This window comes from Polyodon spathula, chromosome 20 (genome assembly GCF_017654505.1).
Source record: "Polyodon spathula isolate WHYD16114869_AA chromosome 20, ASM1765450v1, whole genome shotgun sequence".
Taxonomy (NCBI): domain Eukaryota; kingdom Metazoa; phylum Chordata; class Actinopteri; order Acipenseriformes; family Polyodontidae; genus Polyodon; species Polyodon spathula.
In genome coordinates, this window is record NC_054553.1 from 27,182,610 (window position 1) to 27,204,255 (window position 21,646).

The 21,646-nt window shown below is 39.2% G+C and overlaps 3 protein-coding genes and 1 pseudogene across 4 annotated transcripts in view; 2 read left to right on the top strand and 2 right to left on the bottom strand.

Annotated features, from left to right (window-relative positions):
* Positions 1–443: 443 nt before the first annotated feature.
* Positions 444–18,364, bottom strand: slc26a11 (solute carrier family 26 member 11). Of its 2 annotated transcripts, XM_041220345.1 has the most exons (18): positions 18,277–18,364; positions 9,772–9,824; positions 7,152–7,454; positions 6,747–6,939; positions 5,803–5,888; positions 5,357–5,436; positions 4,874–5,016; positions 4,505–4,680; positions 4,252–4,324; positions 4,104–4,154; positions 3,957–4,017; positions 3,470–3,525; positions 2,704–2,844; positions 1,993–2,120; positions 1,507–1,606; positions 1,220–1,353; positions 825–912; positions 444–536 (listed from the first exon to the last, which is right to left on the bottom strand). In XM_041220345.1, exons 2-18 carry the CDS (start codon positions 9,775–9,777, stop codon positions 496–498), a joined length of 1,860 nt encoding a protein of 619 aa, XP_041076279.1. In that variant the 5' UTR covers positions 9,778–9,824; positions 18,277–18,364; the 3' UTR covers positions 444–495. The 2 variants fall into 2 exon arrangements, with proteins under 2 accessions (XP_041076279.1, XP_041076280.1); XM_041220346.1 differs by lacking the exons at positions 9,772–9,824; positions 18,277–18,364 and adding an exon at positions 8,489–8,497.
* On the top strand, positions 10,030–11,167 carry LOC121295459 (annotated as a pseudogene).
* Positions 14,102–16,020, top strand: LOC121295562 (neuropeptide B-like). The gene is made up of 2 exons (XM_041220348.1): positions 14,102–14,477; positions 15,544–16,020. The coding sequence occupies exons 1-2, from the start codon at positions 14,205–14,207 to the stop codon at positions 15,670–15,672; spliced, it is 402 nt and encodes a 133-aa protein (XP_041076282.1). The 5' UTR covers positions 14,102–14,204; the 3' UTR covers positions 15,673–16,020.
* A 78-nt stretch (positions 18,365–18,442) lies between the features above and the next one.
* The window catches only part of gnav1 (guanine nucleotide binding protein (G protein) alpha v1), a 30,303-nt gene continuing 27,099 nt past the window's right edge, over positions 18,443–21,646 (bottom strand). Inside the window, exons 8-9 of the mRNA XM_041220347.1 lie at positions 21,232–21,319; positions 18,443–18,633 (exon numbers count right to left, since the gene is read on the bottom strand). Coding sequence (XP_041076281.1) covers positions 18,443–18,633; positions 21,232–21,319 — 279 coding nt within the window. The remainder of the gene's footprint in view (positions 18,634–21,231; positions 21,320–21,646) is intronic.

A 21,646-nucleotide genomic window follows, 5' to 3' on the forward strand; every position in this document is an offset into this window, starting at 1 on the left:
GAGAAACTTGAATAGCATCAACAAATTGAACAGAGTTCCCCATTACACCTTGTTTAAAAAAAAAAAAAAAACTGCTGCGAGTCTTAATTGTCTTCATGTTTTATACAGTGCTGTAATAGTATATACTGTCAAAATGTAAACATCTTTAGTGTTGGAAAATGTCAACAGAAAAGCACTGTTTTTTTTTTTCCTGTCTCTATTATGCCATAGTGCAACAATACAGTATACCAGTGTCCTTAAGCAAATTACGTTTAGCAAAAAAGCCTTTTAAATAAATGTTTTGTAAACAACGTAAAAGTAAATCACTAGACATTTCCTTCTGCTTATTGCAGACACTACTACCCTCACTAAAGCATCGGGGACACAGTGTACATGATAAAGTTGTACCAGCTGTGGATTTTTTTGGTCCATAACAGTTTACAGTGCCACGCAGTACTTGAAGAGTCCATGCAAGCTGATGGGGATTGACTGAAGGGGAACACTGGGATAAGTTCCTCAGCATAGACTCTGATCATGCTCCTCTACAAAGTGTTGTTCTGTAAAAACACAAAAACAAGGAAGAATGCCATTAGGACAAATAAAAAAGAAAACTTTTTTGAGCATTATATTGTAAAATCTGAGGATGTGTTCATTGATAAATTCACATCATGTGACTGGTAGCAGAGAGTGAATGAGGCAGCAGAAGTCAAGCTGAAACCTGCAACCTTAAACGCTCCACATGGTACAGCCATCACAGAGGTAACCCGATATCCACCCAGCCCGAGGCAGCCGATCACCGTGCGCTGACGTTACTCTACTTTAGTTTCAAGTTGTTCTGTTGTTACCAGAGAGAGACTGAAGTGCTTCCTCCATGCTTTCTGTATGCTCCAGCCCCTTCAGATCTGCTGCCAGCAGCACCTCAAGAATCGCAATCTACAAACGAAAGCAATATATTACAGTAGAGGTTTTTTTGTTGTTGGCTTACATTGCTCAAAATGTGGCCTGTCCCTTATATAAGTTTACCACAGTATTTTTTCAGTTTTAGCATAGTTTACCTCGGTTTGCTATGTTCAACATTCTTTACCATACCTTGCTGGTATATACACAAATCTTACCAAAACTTGTATAAAAGGTAATAAAAAGGCACATCTCTATTTTAACATTTCCACATGTCCACGCCATATCTTCCATAGGAGGCTCATGGAGAAATCACATGCCCCATAACTGGTTCACATCTTACCCGTAAGCCAGCGAAGATCAGAGAGACTTTGTTGAGGTGGAACTGCTGGAGCAGGTCCTTGATTTCGTTCACCACGGTGTAGTCGATGCTGCTCACATGACGACAGTCTAGGACAACTGATCGAGGATGAGGCACTACCAAGAAGAGGCAACATGTGAGCAGTGTTGCTAACCCTCCTGCACTGAAACAGCACCCCTCAAAACCACTGACTGTATTAACAAAGTACGGAGTTGTTTTCATATCGTATCACTTTAACATTCATTTCAGCTTGTGTAATTTACTCTTACCTAGGAGAGCCTGTCTGTACAACCTGTCACTGAGATACTCAGCAGCAGGAAAGTTCAACCCGCTGTCCAGAGCTATGACCAGCACACCGTGATCTGAAACCTGCAAAGAAATAAAAAAGGACACAAAAACAATGTGACAAGAAGCATGATTAATAGAGTCTGAAAGAGGAAGGAAATGCACTTAGTAAGGTTCATTCAGGCACAATTTTGGTCTGGGCCCAAAGGACTGTCACGCTTGTACCAAAATAAAACTATACAATGGACCAAAATAAAAAAATACTATGTTTTCCCTTGTGGGTCAAATATTTCCCCAGTCTTTTCCATTTGCCACCAGTCAGTGAAGATGTATTATCAGCAAGAGGGGAAACAAAAAAAAAAAAAAAAAAAAGAGGAATCGAAATTGAAAACTTGTTTTTTTTAAGCATCATTTTGTTAATGTCACACGTTCCACAGATCTGGAAGCATTTGATCGATTGTTTTTTTTACCTCTAACTTGGGTCTGGCAATCTTATAGAGCAGCATGAAGCCAGACAGGACTATACCAGCAACAATACCATACTGGACTCCCCAGAAGCACACGAAGAACGTCAGCAGGAAGGGCAGCAGATCCAACTCTAAACAGGGGAAACCGGCATTGCTTAAAAGGTCAATGAACCTATTCCTAAGGTTTCACAGACCCAGATTAGCACAAATACTGGACAGCCTAACATAACAATGGGTAAAGGTAGTCCAAGATTAATTCAGGGATATCAAATTAACCCTTTAAATGTTTTTTTTTTTTTTTTTCTGGGTTAACAAATCAATTCAGAGAAGAGGGAGGCAGGTGTATTTTGTACGGAATGGTTAAGCAGGAAAGGGAATAAGACTCTGAGTGCAGTCAGAGAAACCTCTGTATCCAAGCTACTGACCTGGATCTGCGAAGAGAGTCTTGTTTCAAAACATCTGACAGCAATGTCAGTAATAGACTGCAAGTGAAGCTGACTGCTGCATCTCACATATAGAAAGTTTAAAGAAGTCATTAGTTACTGTATTATTCAATTTCAACCTACTGATTGTAAAAGTACTTTCGCATTGAAAGCATAATAGAACTATATTGTAATCATCATCATAATAATTACTACCAATTATTATTACTTATTGTGATTTTTACATAGCACACAGTGCCAATGGTGGCCAAGTGCTGTAAAATTCACTTACTCTTGACTTTCCACAGTGTTTTCAAGACCTTGTAGTCAAACATGGGAGCCACGGCACAGATGATTACAGCTGCCAGAGCAGCCTTGGGAATGTAGTAGAAGAGAGGCATCAGGAAAGCAAGCGACAGCAGCACGATCACCCCTGCCAGTGAAGAAAAACACACAAGACTCGCAGGCTGGTCTCCGATACACTGAAAATACGGACAGCAGCACGATCACCCCTGCCAGTGAAGAAAAACATAAAAGACTCGCAGGCTGAAAATCTAGATAGAAAATCTAGACAGAAACACATACAAGACTCGCAGGCTGGACTCTGATACACTGGAAATATAGTGCATGCACCACAATGGTTCTAATCTACTAGGCATTTACACCATTAGCTGCAATCATTTTTGTAAAGTCAAACACAAATGTATACTACTCAGTGCATTTGTTTCAAAGGTCCTGCATGCACAGTTCTGTAAAGAGTTTTGTGCTCAGCGAGTAAATCTGGCCCAGTGTCTGATTGTACCAAATTAAGTTTTGCTCCAGTCTATGATTTACTCCCTCTAACGGCTGTAAATGTAGAATTACCGCCTTGATTAACAGTGAACTCTCTCTTCAAGATTGTAAAATTTGTCAAATACAGGGGTGGTTAACACTTTCACTACACTTACATAATCAAATTGCTATAGGAGTGATTTAAGTCCAGTCCATCACAGCCCTGAGTGCAAGTTCTGCATTAAAACATGCTTGTACAGCTCATGGAGACGAAGATTCTTCCTTACCTGTGATTATTCCACCGGCTGGAGTACAGACCCCTGTCTGGGAATTCACTGCTGTCCTGCAAATCACACACCAAACAACAAAAACTACGTACTCAGCAATGTCACCAAAACAAACCGAGGTCAGGGACCCAATAGGTAAAACAAGCAATGTACACAGATGAAACTAAGACTCTTATTGCAAAGCAGTTTCACCCATTCCAGGTTTTATTATGAGCTTGATTACCCATCATGTATTAGGCAACAAGCTCAGGTGTGTATTATTAAAAATTAGTAAAACAAGGAATGGATCAAACTGCTATGCAATGGGAGTCTTATTGCCTTCCCTGAAGTATGTTGGTATATTGTATTTCTTTTATAGGAAACAAAACACAGTTGCTGGGGTGCCTCAGATATAAAAAAGGGGCAGTGATCTTAATTAGAAAGGCTTGCAGGATATTAAAATACCTCAATAAAAACAGGAGAATCTGAATAAAAAGGCTAATCCTACCTTCCGAAACTCCCAGTCACAGGATAGGCAGAAAAAAAAGATCCCAGCAGATTTGTAACACCTGCATAGAAAAACAAAAAAGACGGGATGAAGATTCAGCAGCAGTCTCTCTTGCCTTGCACCTGGACTGTACTGCAGCGTACTTACCGATAGCCAAGAGCTCCTGGTTGGAGTCGATGCGATACTCATTCTGACTAGCTGTAAATAAAGAATTATTTTACAGAATCAAATACAGCATCTCAGAAAGCATTCTGATAATATCTCCGATCAAAGGTTTTAAAGTAAACACACTTACCAAACGCCTTTGCTATGGCTAAGCTCTCCAGTAAACCAACGAGTGGAATGACAGCCAGACCACCTCCTAAATCCTTGAGGAAAGCACACAACATGGGTATTAAAAACACAAAGCACTGCGCTGCATTACAAATATCACAGCGGTGAACAATTCCAATGTATCTCTGTAGTGGGAGGTCAGATTGGAATAGCAGTGAGCCATTCTGCAATAGCAACTAGTGAAGCCCTTGAAGAAAGGTCAGACTCACACCCACCTTCACCATTTCGCTAAAGGGCAGACTTTCATTCCCAGTATATTCGTAGAACTGGGGTGGCTTGAATGGCGGGAGGCCCTGGGTGGTTTTCCCGGTTAGCGTGAACGCTTTCATGCCGCTGAGCTCACAGGCGTACGCCACCAGAGCTGCTACAACCACCACAAGCGCATTGCGGGCTGCAACGAAACACAGAAGACGCCAGTGCAGTCAAAAAAACTCAACTAGAAGCAAAACTATCTTCTGCTACAGCAGAAAGATTTCAATCTATTACTGTTTGTGGTGTACAGTAACAAATACGATTCACAATGAATGTAGCACTCAAGTTCAATCAATAACAACAACAGTATCAGCAAGGATTGCCACACAGACCTGTTGCCAAGAACCAAACCACTGTGCGGCACACTTTGACAACCACAGCAGGGTCTTCATCAGTCAGAGCCAAGCTGTCTTTCATGACCTTCAGCACCACCAGAAGGGCAATGGAGGTTAACCCAAGGATGAGATCGCCCACTCTGTAGGCACAGGAGCAGGGTTCAAGAAGCATGCTGAACTGGGTCCACTTTAGACATTACAGCCTACTGTCATATGTCCCGTGAAGACAGACCGCTTTACCCTTTCCACTCCACAAATACAGAATAAATACAGCAAAACTGATTTGGATCAATTACATCTGGCTTTTTATTAAAGTATGGGTTAGAAACAGTGGCAGTAGGACAAGCTTGGGTTGAGACCATATTTACACGCACATGCTACTAGATATAGTCTTTCTGTTCAGGTTTCCGGACAGAAATGTGTTCCTAAAATTTATGAAGAAATATTTCATAAAATCAACACAAATAAATCAATTCAGACCTGGTTTCATAGATATTCCGGAACATGTAGTAAAACTGCAGGAAAAACTGCTGAGGAATGTCATGGAGTCCCAGAATGTTCTGTGGAAAGGGGGGGGTGGGGGTTTACTCATACGTTTGAAGTGTTGTTAGAAGTGTGCTTGAATTTTGTTTTGGGTTGTGTCCCCATTGGGAAATTGGAAAAACACACCAAGCACGTGTGTTTCTTGTTTTTCCAGTAAACCCCTACAGGGAATCACAAGCTCTTCCATACCCTTTTACTGAATCACTACTGCACTGTTTGGAGCCACCAACAGTTTTACAGAACAAAGACTGTTTTGTGTTCCTGTTTTTTGGCATACCTGACTCATATCTGTGAATATGAATACTAGTGTATTTTATTCTGTAGTAAAACCTCTTGACAATGCAAGGGGGTTCTGGTAACAGAAATCTCATGATGATTTTCACCTTGACTTGTCCAAATCCAATAGTTAAAGCTGCAGATGAGGTGAACCCTTTAATCACGGGATAGGAGATGAAATCCAAGAGGAAACCTACAAAAATAAACCAGAGGAGGGTAGCACAACAAGAACGCCCCACTAAAGCCAGCTTATTTTGCCTTTAAACATGAAAGACGGTTAATCAAAACATTCATAAATCACGTTTTGTGGGTGTTTATTTCTAGATGTGTAACAAACAGCCGAAGATTTAAACAAGCACAACCCTTGAGTAGCACATTCTATTGCATTTTTGTTAGCTGTGCCTACATTTTAAGAGGCAGATTATAAAGATTCCTTAGTTGTGGTTAAACGAAATGACATAAGCCACAGAGATAAACATGCTCTGATTGTATGATGGTGTGTTTAAACTTGTGAAAGCCAATTGCGCAAGACCCCAGTCCAGTAGTTAAACTATAAGACAATACAGGAAACACTAATAGTGTCTTGTGTTCCGCAAGATTTTCTTTGCTGAAACCACTTCCTATGGCTATGATGTGCTGTTTCATTTCAAGGTAACATAGGCAGCCCCTGTCAGATAGAATGTACTGATGAAGTGTAGTTTACTTTTTAGGCAAAAACTAGAGACATTGATCCCAAATCAAAAAACAGCAAGGTTTGAGTTTCCTGTCTGCTACAGAAAACCAGGAGCACACTGCTGAGCACGAACGAGAAAGGGTTGTACTTTTATACAGTTATTTTGCAGCCCATTTTCTCAAAGCTATAAAACAATATTTGAACTGTCCCAACCTGCAACAAAGTTGTTTCTTGCTTGTTTTATAGTAATTATGAAGTTTTATTCCTAGCAGAAATGTGCTCACCCACTTAACTGGGATGGTTTCTAGAAGTGGTATGGACCATTGCTTTCAACCACTTTAGAAAACCTCTCCAGCCCGTTTCATTGTGTTCTCTTACCGAGCTGCATGATGGCCATCACTAACTGGATGAAGCCGCAGAGGAACGTCAACAGAACCGCTTGTACAGGGTCATGACCTATGTAGGACGCACAGAGGAGGGACATAATCGCTGTCGGACCCAGTGTGACATCCTTAGAGGTCCCCAGGAGACAGTAAATAAAGCAGCCAATAAACGAGGAGTAGAGGCCATACTGTAAAAAATAAATAAAAAGACTATCAATATAACCCATTCCCATTCACTCATTCCAGGTTTTAATACAAGCTTGATTATCCCAGTGTATAGGCAACAAGCTCAGGTGTGTCATATTGATCTCATAGTGAAACCAGGAATGGATCAAACTGCTACGCAATAGGATTCTTATTTCCATTCTTGTATTTACACCCAAGTTCTAAGGTCACGCACCTGCACAGGTAAGCCCGCGACTTCTGCATAAGCCAGCGCCTGAGGAACGACTGTCAGTCCCACTGTCATCCCAGCGATCAGGTCCATCTGCAGCCATTTCACAGAGTACTTGGGCAGCCACACCAAAATGGGCAGCTTCTTTTTCATAGCCTCATACCAAAAGCTCGCCTTCATGCTCTCCCAGACAGATCTGCCATGGGCAGACAGAAGCTCCATTGTGTCCTTAAGCTGGAACAGTTTGATATTTGTGGTATTTTGATCTAGAACACCAATCTGCCAATCAGTGGCTTCAGATCTTGGCGACTGTGAACAGAGATGGTATTAAAAATGTTTTTTTTTTAAATCCTGCTAGTTTTCTACCAGCAGTATGTGTGTCAAAGACATCAGAAGCAACACACTGTGCATTGCGTTCCTTCTTGGTAACTTTACAGAAATATATTTCCTTAGGTCACGATTTGAATGTAATATTCTGATATTTTAAAAACAGTCTGTGTGAACTCTATGACGTTGAGAGAAAAAAAACATAGATAAAGCAGATCCATAGATTTGAAACTTAACGTAGTGACTTAAGGGGATTGTTATTATATAACTAATGAAATAGTGTTGCTGGTTGCGTTCTCCATAAGAATAAATGTAACTAATCATACAAAACATTGGCTCACTTTCCTGTGACTAGGCAGGTCAGCAGTATTGAGGAAGGAAACTAATTCTGGGAAAATTATACACGCTAATTTCTTACTGGCAGGAAAAGCCTTTGGACAACGAAAAAATAAAATTGTCCGACACATAGATCAATAAAGAATACAACATATATTCTATTCCAGTATACATTACTACAGGGTACGTTTATATTACCAGGGCTGATTTCTTCAAGGGTGTAACACGACTAAACTACAAACAGATCCAAAGTGAAACACTTTCTATCAACGCTGCGTACACGCTTGTCTTGAAACAAAACAGTATTGTTTTAGAAAGAGTTTTCACTTTGGATCTGTTGTTTGCAGTTTAGACAGTCACTGTGTGCATAATTGTACTGAGTTAAGTTTCATATCCTAGTATCTATTGTATAATGTAATGAATAATTAAGATGAGCAAATGGTTGCGGTATGAAGCCTTACCTATCCCCAAACGTTCCTGCCGAAAACGGAGCCTTATGGTCACTCAATCACTCACTGACACACACACACAATTATTATATTATTATTATTATTATTATTATTATTATTATATATATATATATATATATATATATATATATATATATATATATATATATATATATATATATAAATAATGACAGCATTTTAAAGAAAAATATAGATAATTAACATCGTTACCTTAACTGTGTGCAGATGTTTTCATTTATTTCTTTTCCAGATAAAGAACAAATGCATCGCTTAATTATATGAGCGAACCAGAACCTTTCCATCGACTGTTTTGTCGCCTCGAACACTCACTTCTCTGATTTCGTTTTTTTTTTTTTTTTTTTTTTTTTTACCTCATCACAATGTGGTTCATGTGACTTGAGTTGAGTCATGTGATTAAAACACAGGCGGATATGTTGTTTTGCCATTGCAGGAAGAGGGCATGAAGTAAAAACGTATACAAACTCAAGTTAATGCATTCGTTTTTACTTTGTAGTGATAATTTGGCAAGGTTATCAATTATTATTTCAGAATAAAACAACGTTGACATTGTATAACTGTTACTGTTTAAACATGGGCATTTTGAACTGTTGTTTGTATGCGTTTTTACTCCTGTTCATAACACCTGGTATCGGCGGGGAAGCAAATAAACACAATGCGCTTCTTATAATTGGTGGACTGTTTCTAATGTTTAATGCAATTTAGTAATTTAGTAGCCAGGGCACCTGTGACAATACCTATTCCATAGATTATGATAGGCTCGCCATCTGACCCGTGTCTTGGTTCAGAAGCGGTCCGGTCCGGAGAGGACACATAACCGAAAAACTCAAGCACTGGAAAACATAAAGCATTTGGGTCCGATTTATCTTATTTCAGCCGACGATGCCAAGGTCGCTGGTCACAGTTCTAGTGTCCTTGCATAGTTAAAACATGGGAGACCATGGTGTGAAACCGTGTTTCCACTGGTCAGTGTTACTGGGCACTTCACATTGAGAACACGGTTCAAAGTAACCATTTCCATCTCTCAGTACATGTCGAGCTCCTGCCACTCCATTATTCATTTAGGTATAGAAAGGCACTAGCCATTCACTACCTACCCTTGCCTACTCCTTCTAGTTTATACAGACAATATGAGCTTGCAGCCACGTCTCTGAAGAATGCTTTTTGTATAGTACGGTATACTATACAGGAGGGTCGGGGAGCTATTGTAATTCTTTTGTGATCAAGGAATGTATAAGGGTGACTTAGAGCAAGGGAAATCTACCAGCTGTTGATATGCTTTGGTGTTCTTAAGGAAAGGCTCTAATAAGGGAGCACAATACCTCAAGGTGTCTGTTAAACCCTGACAGGTCCCTTATTTCATTCCTGCCACTGCAGCTTCTCGGGCAGGCCTTGCCGCTCAATAGACCACTGTCAGCAGACTGGGAGAAGGTGAGCTTATCTGCTTATTGCAGCTGTCTGCCAGGTACACTTACCTGCATGGGGTCAGCAGCTTGTTTAATGCTTGCCTGTCCTTGAGTGTCATTCTCTAGACAAAAAAAAAAAAAAAAATCCAGTTTCACAAACATACACATATAATAAAACAGGGCAATGGAAAACCATGTACTTTATTGGATCATAACATTTGTAGTTTATCCTTGTGTCAATAGCATCTTGCTAACCTTTATTACCCAATCATAATGCAAACTGAACTGTTTTGCTGTCTATCAACAGCTTTATCTGATTGTTTTTTGATGTCCAACTCTCGGAATCGGTCTAGTTCTGAAGAAGCTCTAGGACTCGGGAACGATACTCTGGTGATCTACAGCTCTGACAATGAGAGTCCCTTCCCCAACGGCAGGACCAACCTGTACTGCCGGGCCCCTGCTGGTCTCCTCACCAGAGCACCCTAGCCTAAGTCAGCTTGTTAGGCATGGAACCTTAGTCTGGGACTGTATTTAATATATTACTGTCAGAAAATCAGCGTTTTCTTTAGAATCTAGTTTACTACAGTCTAGTAGGGAACCAGTGTGTCATCCCTGTAATTAGCCACAAGGTGGTACTGCTGGACAAAAAAAATTAAACAAATTCAAGCTTTGACTTTTAAAAATGGATTGCATTTTCTTTTTGACACCTTGACTGTGTCTGGTTTCTCTAAACTAATTGCTTTATGTTTAAAAAAAATAAATAGTTGAAGTCATTGGCAGACTGCTAGCTGAAACATTTGCCACTGAATTTATCTAGTTCCTTTTAGCATTTATAAATGTTAAAAGAAAAGCAGTACACCTGTCCCTCTTCTCCGTTAACAGACATTACCTCCACCATTCAAGTCTAGTTCTCCATCCTCTATCCCTCTTACAGCATCCTGGGGAAAGACAAGCTGGTCTGCCTGACTGGGAAGACCCTCCTGCCCACGTTGGACTCCGAGCAGCATTGGTCCACCGCCTACGGCAGCATGAGGTCACCATATACTACCCCATGAGGGTCGTGCATGAGGGCAGCTACTGCCTGGTGCACAACGTAAGCTTCAAAAAGCCTTTCCCCATCGACCAGGACTTCTACGTGTCTCCGACCTTCCAGGATCTCCTGAACAGGACCCAGAGCGGTCGTCCCTCTCGCTGGTTCAAGAGCCTGCAGCAGTACTACTATCGGGAGAGGTGGGAGCTGTACGATGTGTCCGCGGACCCCTCGGAGCTCAAGAACTGGCCTCCGACCCGGTCCAGATGCAGTTGGTGAAGTGGCAGTGGGAGACCAATGACCCCTGGGTGTGCGCCCCTGATGGGGTGCTGTAGACCAAGCTGAGCCCTCAGTGCAGGCCTCTGTTCAACGGGCTCCAGTGACTATTATAATGAATAGTTTAACACAAGCCACTTTTAATGTCTTCTTTTTTCAAAATACCAATGGGGGGGTAATGCCACTTTTATATGTGGCTTTCAATTCAAGAATATTTTTGCACCAGTAGAAAGTCAATGTTCTTGAGCAATATTCGTTGAGATAAAACGAAAATCTTTATACTGTACAAGTATTATATAACAACTAATCCAACATGCAGTATAGACTGTAGAAGGGTGACACCAAGAACAAAAAATAAAGTGTGAATATTTAAAATATGATACTGGACTCATTATAATGAATTTGTCTGCTAGAAGAGTGCTTTCATATCAAGTTTAATAAAGGAGTTCCAACTGCAACCAGTAGGTGGCACTTGCACACAAAAAAGTACTACAGATCATATTAGTAGTAAACCTAAACCTGACAGAAATATTTCCTTTACAACCTGGAAAAAAAAAAAGAAAGGTATTTTAGCTAGTTCTACAGGGATGAAAATAAGACCCCCATTGCATAGCAGTTAGGTCCATTCCTGGTTTTACTATGAGTTTACTACGCACCTGAGCTTGGTACCAGCACACTGATGCTAATGAAGAGCATATTAAAACCTGGAATGGCTGAAACTGCTATGCAATATGTGTGTTATTTCCATCCCACTTTCTAGTAGGTGTAGACTATATTTCAAACGTTGCTTTAGGCGGTATCTTGATTTCGATTTCATTTTACGTTAACTGTATACTGTACGTGTTTGGAAAAGAGGCCACTGGACTACTTTTTGCAGTGAACAAGTTAAACCTGCTTATAAGGACCACTGAAAGATCCACCAAGGCACAAGAGAAGAAGCAGTTAGCAGGTGATTTATCATGGGAAATATCAGGATGCATCGTTCTATAGAGGTCTTTAAAATGCTTTTAAGAGTAATGTTTTTGGAACGATTTTAGAATAATAATAATAATAATAATAATAATAATAATAATATAATAATAATAATATAATTAACGTTACTCTTTCCATTTTTTTCTAAAATAATAATTAGTAATTAAATAGTTTAATTATTGTGCTAGGACTACTGAATGTCATGGGGCATGGGACGTAGAAAATACCACAACGTTTGTGTAGGTGGTAACACGTATTTCTACAGCATAGGTGTGCGATAATTGAATATGTTTTCATAAGACACAAACAGGTACACTTGTAGGCGTGCTTCGGTGCTTACTTGACAGTCCCGGTTTTTTTTTTTTTTTTTGGTAAAATTGCTTCACCACAGGGCATATAAAAACAAACTCGTCGCATATAGCGTACATACAGTTTGAGACAGTCGGAATGAGCAGTAATGGCATACATCAATTGTAGCCTGCCCCAGGTTAATAAAGCTATTGTACGTATTTCAAGAAACCAACCGAGAGATGTTATGATCGTCTACTGTGTCAGAAGCAATTCAAACATGCAGGGTAAGTTACAGATGAGATAATGAGGCGGGGTGTATGCTGCATTAAACTGACTGCTGCAAAGGGCAAAAGGATGCACCCGCCGTTTTCTGACGTGGGTAGTTATTTCACAGCTTGATGCCTATCTGCTTTTAAATTTGAGTTTTTGATCGAATGAGAAATTGGGCTTGTTCGTTTCCTTTTAACCAAACAAACATATAACAAGCTGTAGAAATAAACAGATCAGAAACCGAGCGTCGTGTAACTACACCAGTACCTTGTGCGCACATTCAGAGAACCGCCCGAATCCAGTAATTGAAGTACTTGTTGAGTATCAGAATAACCACTCGCAAAAATCTGTAAATTAACCGCTCGTTTTACTCATTTAAAACTCGATTTCTAATTGACGCAGAGTACATAAAGTCAAATCATATCATATTAAAATCATAGTTATTTTATCGATTTCATCGACTATGTAAACTAAATTGCTAAATTATATGATTGAAAGTTGGAAGACGTTATTGTTTCAGAATTTCTTCATTTAATATTTAGGGTTATAATTTCCCACTGATGTACACTGTCAAATCCTAATCGCGTTTCACCGGCTTCAACTCACCCCTGAGGCTATCCTTAATGTAATGCGCAATTTTTGTAAAATAATTTTGTACTGGTTCCTAATGTGTGAATTTACAACCCCAGAATAGCACGTTTTCGCAACACTTTGGTTTGTTTTAATTCCCTTAGCATGCTAAGAGGTCAGATTAAAGTTGTTTTGCTGTACTGAGCCTTCCGCTAAGTATTGCCTTGTCAATAGCCAATACTGCGTGAACGCTATGGGCTGTCAATTGAGAGAGAGTAGAAATTTATTTAAAATACAATATAAAACAGCAACAAGTAATATGCTTTCTAAAGAAATATAAATGCTAACACCCACCCCACCCATTAAATAAAAATAAAATAATACGTGGTTATTTCTTATTAAACACAATAAAGGCTGTGTGTGAAAAGAGTAAATCTACTCTACCGTCGCCCTATAGTTCACTTCAATGTTACATTCATTCTTCTGTACATTTGATTATTCTTTGCTAACCTTTTTCATGTAAGAAACATCATCCTATATAAGTCTCTGCCAAAGATACAGGCATTCTACAAGTTACTAGACGTCTATCGCGTTTAATATCGTGAGAACCGGGTTTACATTTCCTTAGTGCACAGTAGGTAAACCCATGGCAAAACCTTTGCTTCATTCGCTTCGCATGTTCACATTATAATAAAATCACATTATAATACATAAATACATGCCGATAAACAACAAAGATACCCCATCCCCATCCTTCTCTAAAGTATATTTAGTAGATCTGGTGATAAATAGCTCTCCAGGGAATCGATAAGTATCTTCAAAAACATTCAGAACGGGAATACACCCCTCCCTCTTTCTTTAACACAACCCAGAGATCAATTCAAATTAGAATCCACCCCGGTGAAAATATAATGAATCATCTCCTGATGAATTGACGAATGTGATTACAGCCATGGAGGGTCCTATATAAGGACCAGCTTGGCCAGTTATAACCTCGGAGCATAATAAAGTAACCAAGAGAACAGAAACGCCTTCAGAACGCACTGCAGAAGAAGTAAGAGAGAAGACCAAGTTTACGCAGCCAGAAACAACGATGTTCGCCATGGAGAGATCAATGAAATTTGCTTTGGTTTTCATAGCGATCTCCGTGCTGATCTCCTGCCACCCTACAGGTGCGTGGTACAAGCAGGCGACCGGCCCAAGCTACTATTCGGTCGGCAGAGCGTCCGGTTTGCTGTCCGGGATCCGGAGGTCTCCCTTCGTACGGAGATCAGACTCTGAATCTGAGAATGGTGAGACAACCGTCAACAACCTCCTCTCTGAGCTAGGTACCCAGCCCAGACAAACATCCATCCTAAAAAACATGGTGAGTTAGTTATCTTTTATTTGTATGTCTTAAGTTTTTACTTTAAAGCACTATTCACACTTTTTTTGAGAAAAAAAGTAAAACTGTTAAAATGTTAAATGTAAAATATGCTACATTAACGGTGTTTGGCTTTTTTTTGTCTCCAGAACAAATCAGCAAAACTAATTTTTCGGTAAAATACCTTGTTAAAGTTTTTCAGATGTCATCCAACTGTACTTCGTAGCACAGTAACGTTCGCAGTATTATAACTAGCCACGTTGTTATTTCATTTGCAATGTTTTTCAGCGCTTCAGCAAATTACGCACGAACGTGGAGCAGTTTGTTAAAGATGAAGTTTCAGAATCAAAAGGAAACAAATCTGTATTTTTTGCCTTGACTTACATTTTTGCAGTTGCACGTTTTATATTAAAAACTATAGGCAAACGCGATGCAATTATAACACTCTGAAATCAACAGAGGCTTATTACAGAACTTGGAACGAACGTGTTACCAAATGCACAAGACAGCAGGGCGCGCACAAAGGAGCTGTCCGTTCAGCACCATGCACAGCCTTGGCGTTGTAGCGCCGTAGATTTTCAAAAGGACACCAAACGACAGTAGATTGCTCAATTACTGTTTTAGTTTTTATGTGGAAACAAGTCTAGACGTAGTGCAAGAAAACAATGACAATGGTAAGTTTTAGACTCCTGCCAGATAGTTATTTTCTGGAGATGGCCAAAACAATCACACAAAAAAAAAAAAAAAAAAAAAAAAAAAACAGGGACCGTTCCATATGTACAACTTCTTGTTCGGAATATAATGCAATAAGAAATGGACTGTGCTTTAACTGAATCCTGCTCATCTATTTGTAAAATAACCAGTAACGTAATATCTCAATAAAGCTACAAACAAATACCATTTACAATGAAATATTCAAGTAACAAAACAGTCACTTCACAAAACAAGTGTTTAATACGTGATTTAAATGTCGTGCCGTTAACTTGTGTTTCTTTCTGTAGTGATGTCTACTGTTCGTCGTAATGCTATTAATACCATCATTCCTACTGGTTTTCTTTTCTTTCTAAAGGCTGTTTGTGTCAAAGACATCTCTCCCAACCTGCAGAGCTGCCAGCTGGTTCAGGACGGCATGAACACGTTTCAGTGCAAAGCGGACGTCTATCTTTCCCTGGACTCACAGGAATGCGCGAATGTCTAATCTCCCCATTACACGAACACACTACACACAACGCCTCTTCCTCGGGATACAACGACTACAAACAAAACGTAATGGACCGATGACATTGAATGTTTATCATTTGCACCATCTGTGAACATGTCACATACCTTTACAAAAAATTTAAAAATCCAAAGTACAGTGTGAGAGAAAGGTCATTTCACCTCCCCCTCCCCATCCCTAACCCCCTTCACCTCTCTATACGATGTGTCCACTTGCAATGTATTACAAGTCTCATAAATTGTTTACTGCTGAGCAGATTTTCGGAGTTAAAATATTTCTTTTTTTTTTTTCATTAAAATGAGCATATACTGTGAATTATAGCTATGCGTACATTTGTATTTATGTTCTATAAAACAAAACGTTGAAACATAATTTGTTTAATGTAATATGTCAGCCTTAAATGTGTCTTGTTTGAGAGTCTTTTAAAAGGTAAACTGCCATACAGGCAATCCTCCACTTTATTTTAAATTCAATTCTGGTTTCACAGACCCTGATTGGCATTAATCTCACCACCTGGTAGTTTAGTGCTAATTGAAGTCTCTGAAACCGCCCGCAGATTATAATAGTGCAATGGTTATGGGTACATTTGAGGCAGTCACTGTGAAATTACATCTCAACATTGGGCTCTGAAATGATTCAGCCAAATATGTAATGCCTACAGTTACATTAGCTCAGCACTGCAAACCAAGATCATGGACAAAGATACTTAAGGTGTATGCATTATGTAAACTACATAACATAGTTATAAAATACTATGCAAGTTCAGCAGAATAAGACCGGAATGCTTGAACAGTTACTAGGTGTGGTTTTGAAAGTACATTAACTGACCTTTTATAATCAAATTTTGGAAATCTGACGTAACAGTGAGTATAGAGAAATATTTGAATACTGCAGCAAATCAGTGAGCATTTAACTGTACTGTAGAGGCTCTCCTTATTTAACAAACCCTATTCAAAATCCATTGTTTTTTATAAAATAAAAACATCTGCCAGGTGTGTATTACAGACACTGACAATATAGCAATGTGTTTCTATCAGATGGGTAAACACCTTAATTATTAAATACACTCCAAACATAATGGCTGGTTTAAAGAAATGACACACTGCACCAACTAAAACTGTGCCGCAAATTGAGACTGAAGATTTTGCGCTACTGCGGTCAGAACATGCAGATCTCACAGTATACTAGTGAATATCACAGCCTCTCGATTGAGGAGATCATTGGTCAGGATCAGTGTGTATTATGAACCGGCATGACAGTACAAAGGACAGGTTTCACTAATCTTGGGCTGCCTACTGGTTTCACAGCTAAAGTATTCCAAGTGTAACAGGGGTCTGTTAAACCAGACCACGGTCTTCCTCTAAAAAAGTTATCGTCCATTGAGTTTTGGGGCAAATTGCTGTCTGGTAGGCATACTGGAGTGTCTTTCCATTGGACAAACAGCAATTAAGTTATTAAAAAATATTTTATTATCAAACATGTAGGGTTACAAACAAGCCACATCAGGTTGGGTGTTTTACATTAAGGGATTTTACATTATATTACACACATTATGTACACACAGCCTGCTCTCACAGCTGCTTCTGGCAGTCTGTATCTATTCACTCCTGTTTTTTGAAAGGTGACAATCCATTTTATCTATAGCTTCGCTCAATCAGAATTCAAAAGAGAGAACTAGAAGACGGTCAAGTAGACAAGTGCACTGAAGAAGTTGCTTACATTTTTTACCTTAAAATACATGTTAATGTTAAAAAAAAAAAAAAAAAAAAAAAAAAAAACTACTCAAACAAAAGCCCTCCAAGGTGCCCAATATAAGGTACAGTTGTTAAAAATAAAACTACACATAACATATTCTTGCACAAACTATTTACTCTTCATATATGAATCGGTTCTACATTTCAACCAGGGGATATTTCAAAACAGTTTAGTGCTGGAGATATATTTTATTAAATACATCAGCACGAGCAGACATTTTTTACTCAGTCCCCCGATAAAAAACTTACACTACACTTGTAAAAGTTCTCAGTGCTTAGTGAGCACAAGACCAATCTCCAAACCATCTTCAGAAGTTAATGTACTAATAAAACAAGTTTTGTGACTGGGGACCCTGAAACCATGCCTCATGTTTCTATTTGGCTACAGTACTGACATTGCCTTACCACTATGGCATAAGAAATAGAAAACTCAGACAAATCAAACAAATGACTGAAACAACTACAATAAAGTCCAGCAGACTCATTTTTGGTAGTATTTAAGGCTACAGCCACTATCTGGGTGGCACTGCCCTTGAATGACAGTGAAGTGGGCCTCCACCTCAGTGACTGGGTTCCAATCTGGCTACAGAACCAGTCCAGTTCTAATGGTCTCCGCCATTCTCTCACAAAAAAAAAAGCAAATCTTTAACAATATAATTATTATTACCATTTTAAATAATTTGAGATATATATATATATATATATATATATATATATATATATATATATGATATAATATATATATTATATAATATATAATTACCTAATATAACACATAAGTAAGCAATGGGTTGTGTGTACAGTATATGCTTAAATATTTAGCTGGTACCTAAGAGCAGTGTAAGGGTTTGCTTGACAGGATCCTTCTATGAATGCAGCCCACATTCATCTCTGGCCAGTCTTTTACAGGAGCTGGTTCCTTTAACCTCAATATCAAAATGGTACGGCTCACAGAACCCTTTCCAGTCCAACGCTCTAGAAGCCTATGTTTTTCCTCAGAGCAGAGAGACAGCTTCTAGATTTTCCTTTATGATGGTATCCATAACAACCTGGAAGACAATTTGCACGTTGGAGGTGTCGGTTGCCGTGGTGAAGTGATGGTAGACGAGTTTGCTGGGGGTTTTATTGAGTGACAGGAACTTGCTGCTGATGTATCGAGCGGCCGCGTCCACATCGCAGTCTGCACCTGGGGAGACACGGGCAGAGATCAGCGCTAACATGTGCAGCCGTCGCAGTGGCGGAAACTGCTGTTTTCTCTGCCCAGGTTTCCTGTACAAATCCGTATTTCAAACACAGCTCCAATGAAGTTAGCCATTTCAAACAATGGTTTTCAGAAAACACTTTATTTGCATCCTTACCGTGTTGCACTTTCAGTAGTCTTCAATTGCATTATATTTAAATGGCAAACCTGATGTTTTACTTAGTACTAAACATGTTAACCACATTCACACAAGAGTGGCTGGTTTTACAAAACTCAATTATCGCTAGTGCCTTACCTATGGTTACATTATTGACCAAGACTAGTCTCAATCAGGGTCTGTGAAACTACATTGTCCACACATGCTGCTATCCTATGCTTAGTACTCTCAAACCATTTACCAGATTTGATCCCAAACAGAATTTTATACCAAGTATGGTACTGAATTATCAAGCCTCTTTTGAGGTTTGTTTTCTTAAAGTTTTTGATCCCTTTGTGTTGATTTTCATAAAATAATTCTATAAAGTTTAGAAAGTTTTTAAACTTTATTTTTTGTTCAGACAGGAGTAAATCCACATTTCAGAGAGCTAAAATCATCAAACCTATTTGAAACAGCAAAAGGAACAGGGTTTTGATCACACATAATTACAGACAGACCAAAAAAAACTTAAACAATTTGCTGAATCGTTTTTTCATGTAGAATGTATACAGAGGACCTGCAAGAAATGGCATGAATATAAGGGTCATGAGGTTAATTTAGTTGACCCTTCAACTAGAAAAATCCAATCGTTCTCCGCAGCCCATAAATTACTGTTAATATCATGCAATATTTTGATGGAGCATAAACGTGAATTACCAAAGCACTGGGAAGGTGCTGAGGGGGCAGGGTGGAGTGGATGTTTTGATTGCTGGAACAGTGATGTTAATAGGATGTGAGAAGCAGAAACGACACACAGGAGAGGAAGGGACAGTGTATTTCTGGGGTTGACAGATTTGTGCGTTCCTCACTTTACGAGATTAACTGAAATTGCTACAGTACTTAAAGGGGTGATTCCACAAGGTCTTTTCCCCTTTAGCGATCATGACCAAACATGCTTGGTGTCTAAAGGGCAGAACCCTCTACATGAAGAACAAACATAAAAATAAATAAGAGAACGCCAGGTTCAGATAGGCCAAACGCTCTATTACTGTAGGAAGAACAAATCGACCATCTGATGCCTAGCACAAGGCAGTACATGTACACTGGAAAGAAATCATTATAAAGTTCCTCTGCAAAGCAAACTGCTCTTCTTCCAAGTTACCAGAAATATCCTAAAAGATGTCGGAACAAATCAACCGAAATGCAAAAAGAATTAAAAAAAGAGAGGATCTCTTTATTTTGCTTAATGCAGCAGCCTCCAGCAATCTGACACCAAACGGAGACAGATGAAGGAGGACGTCCTTATTCAGTATTTATCTTGCCTCCGGGTGAGGTTTACATATAACAGAGACAGGCTTACTGCCTTGTATACCAGAGAGGACTCCAGCTGCAGCTCTTGTTTGTACAAGGATGGTATACGGGGGAAGCAGGTATAACGGCCATACCCTGACCACCAATAAATGAATTCATTTCTGGAATACCAAACCTTGCAAAAAACACAAGTGGAGTATTGTCTCGAAAATCAATTGTATTAAAAAAAAAAAAAAAAACACGATAGATGCATGCATTGATATAAATGGGGTTAAGTTGCAGAATCAGTAGTAAATTATGAAGAAAAAGAATAAGCCATTCTACTTTACTTGTGCCGACAGTGATAGTAGAACCTTGGTAATTACAGGGCAGAAATAAGAACAGCAACTGCCACTTAACTCCTCCCTTAAAGGTCGTTACACTGCACCAACTCGTTCATGACTGCATGCCAAAAACACTGCTGACCAAACCAGGGCTTGACATTATAAAACTACTTGTTAAATAAAAAATATATTGACCTTCAGTCTGAACAAAACAAATGAATAAGCCCCCTCACCCCACAGGCTTTTAACATAAAAAATTTATTCATGCCACAAAATAAAAATTTGATTTGTTCAACAACACTTTACATTCGATATCTTTCCAGTGCTAGTTGTTGATAATATAAACTAATTCAACAGGCCAGTTTTCCTGAAAACTACATACCAGATCTTTACAAGACTGATCTGTCTCAATGAGGTTGGTAACACATACTTATGAGCACTGGTGTCTCTGAGACACCTAACACATGAGAACACAGGGCCGCTGTATTGACATTAATGAAGGGAGACGGCACCCAGCACAGAGTTTAATGCCATTCCATCAACTCTGTGGCTCTTAAGCCACACACAAGCTCTTACTGTTTTAATGAATTGAGACAGTTTCTAATATTTCCATTCTCCAACTCTGTCATCCAGCCACATGACAGACATAAACGGGTAAACCCGAGGTCTCAAGGAAGTGGCTGTTCCCAATTTGGAGGGGATTTTTCTATCAGAATCGTTCCTAAAAGTTTCACCCTACGGAGACCCCCCTCACCCTCTTTACCAGTAGGTGTTACAGCTTCTGCCATGGAGAACAGCATTAAGTTTACTTACCTCTGTACTGCGGCAGGTACAGCCTCAAGTGTCTCGATGAGTGCAAGATCTTCTCTTGAAAAAGATCGATTTTGTTCAGAAACAAAATCTGTAAGGAGGTAAAAGGGTAAGAAGTTACAAACAACTACTAAAAAAAACTACCTTAATAAATGAATATAAAATGCTATATAAACCCTTTACAGGAAGAGACAAGCAGGTAGTCCTTAGGGTAGCTGCTGCACACTGCAGTTCAGTATAAATGTAACTGTGGTTTTAGTACACTTTGGAATTCCAGTCTATTATACAGAGTGCAGAGGCAGCTGACACATGTACAACTCCAGAAGCTTGCACTGTACAGACCTGGTACAATTCTTCAATCAAATCAGAAAGTTTGAAGATCTCCGATACAGTATATACTTGTGGTTTACCCATTCAA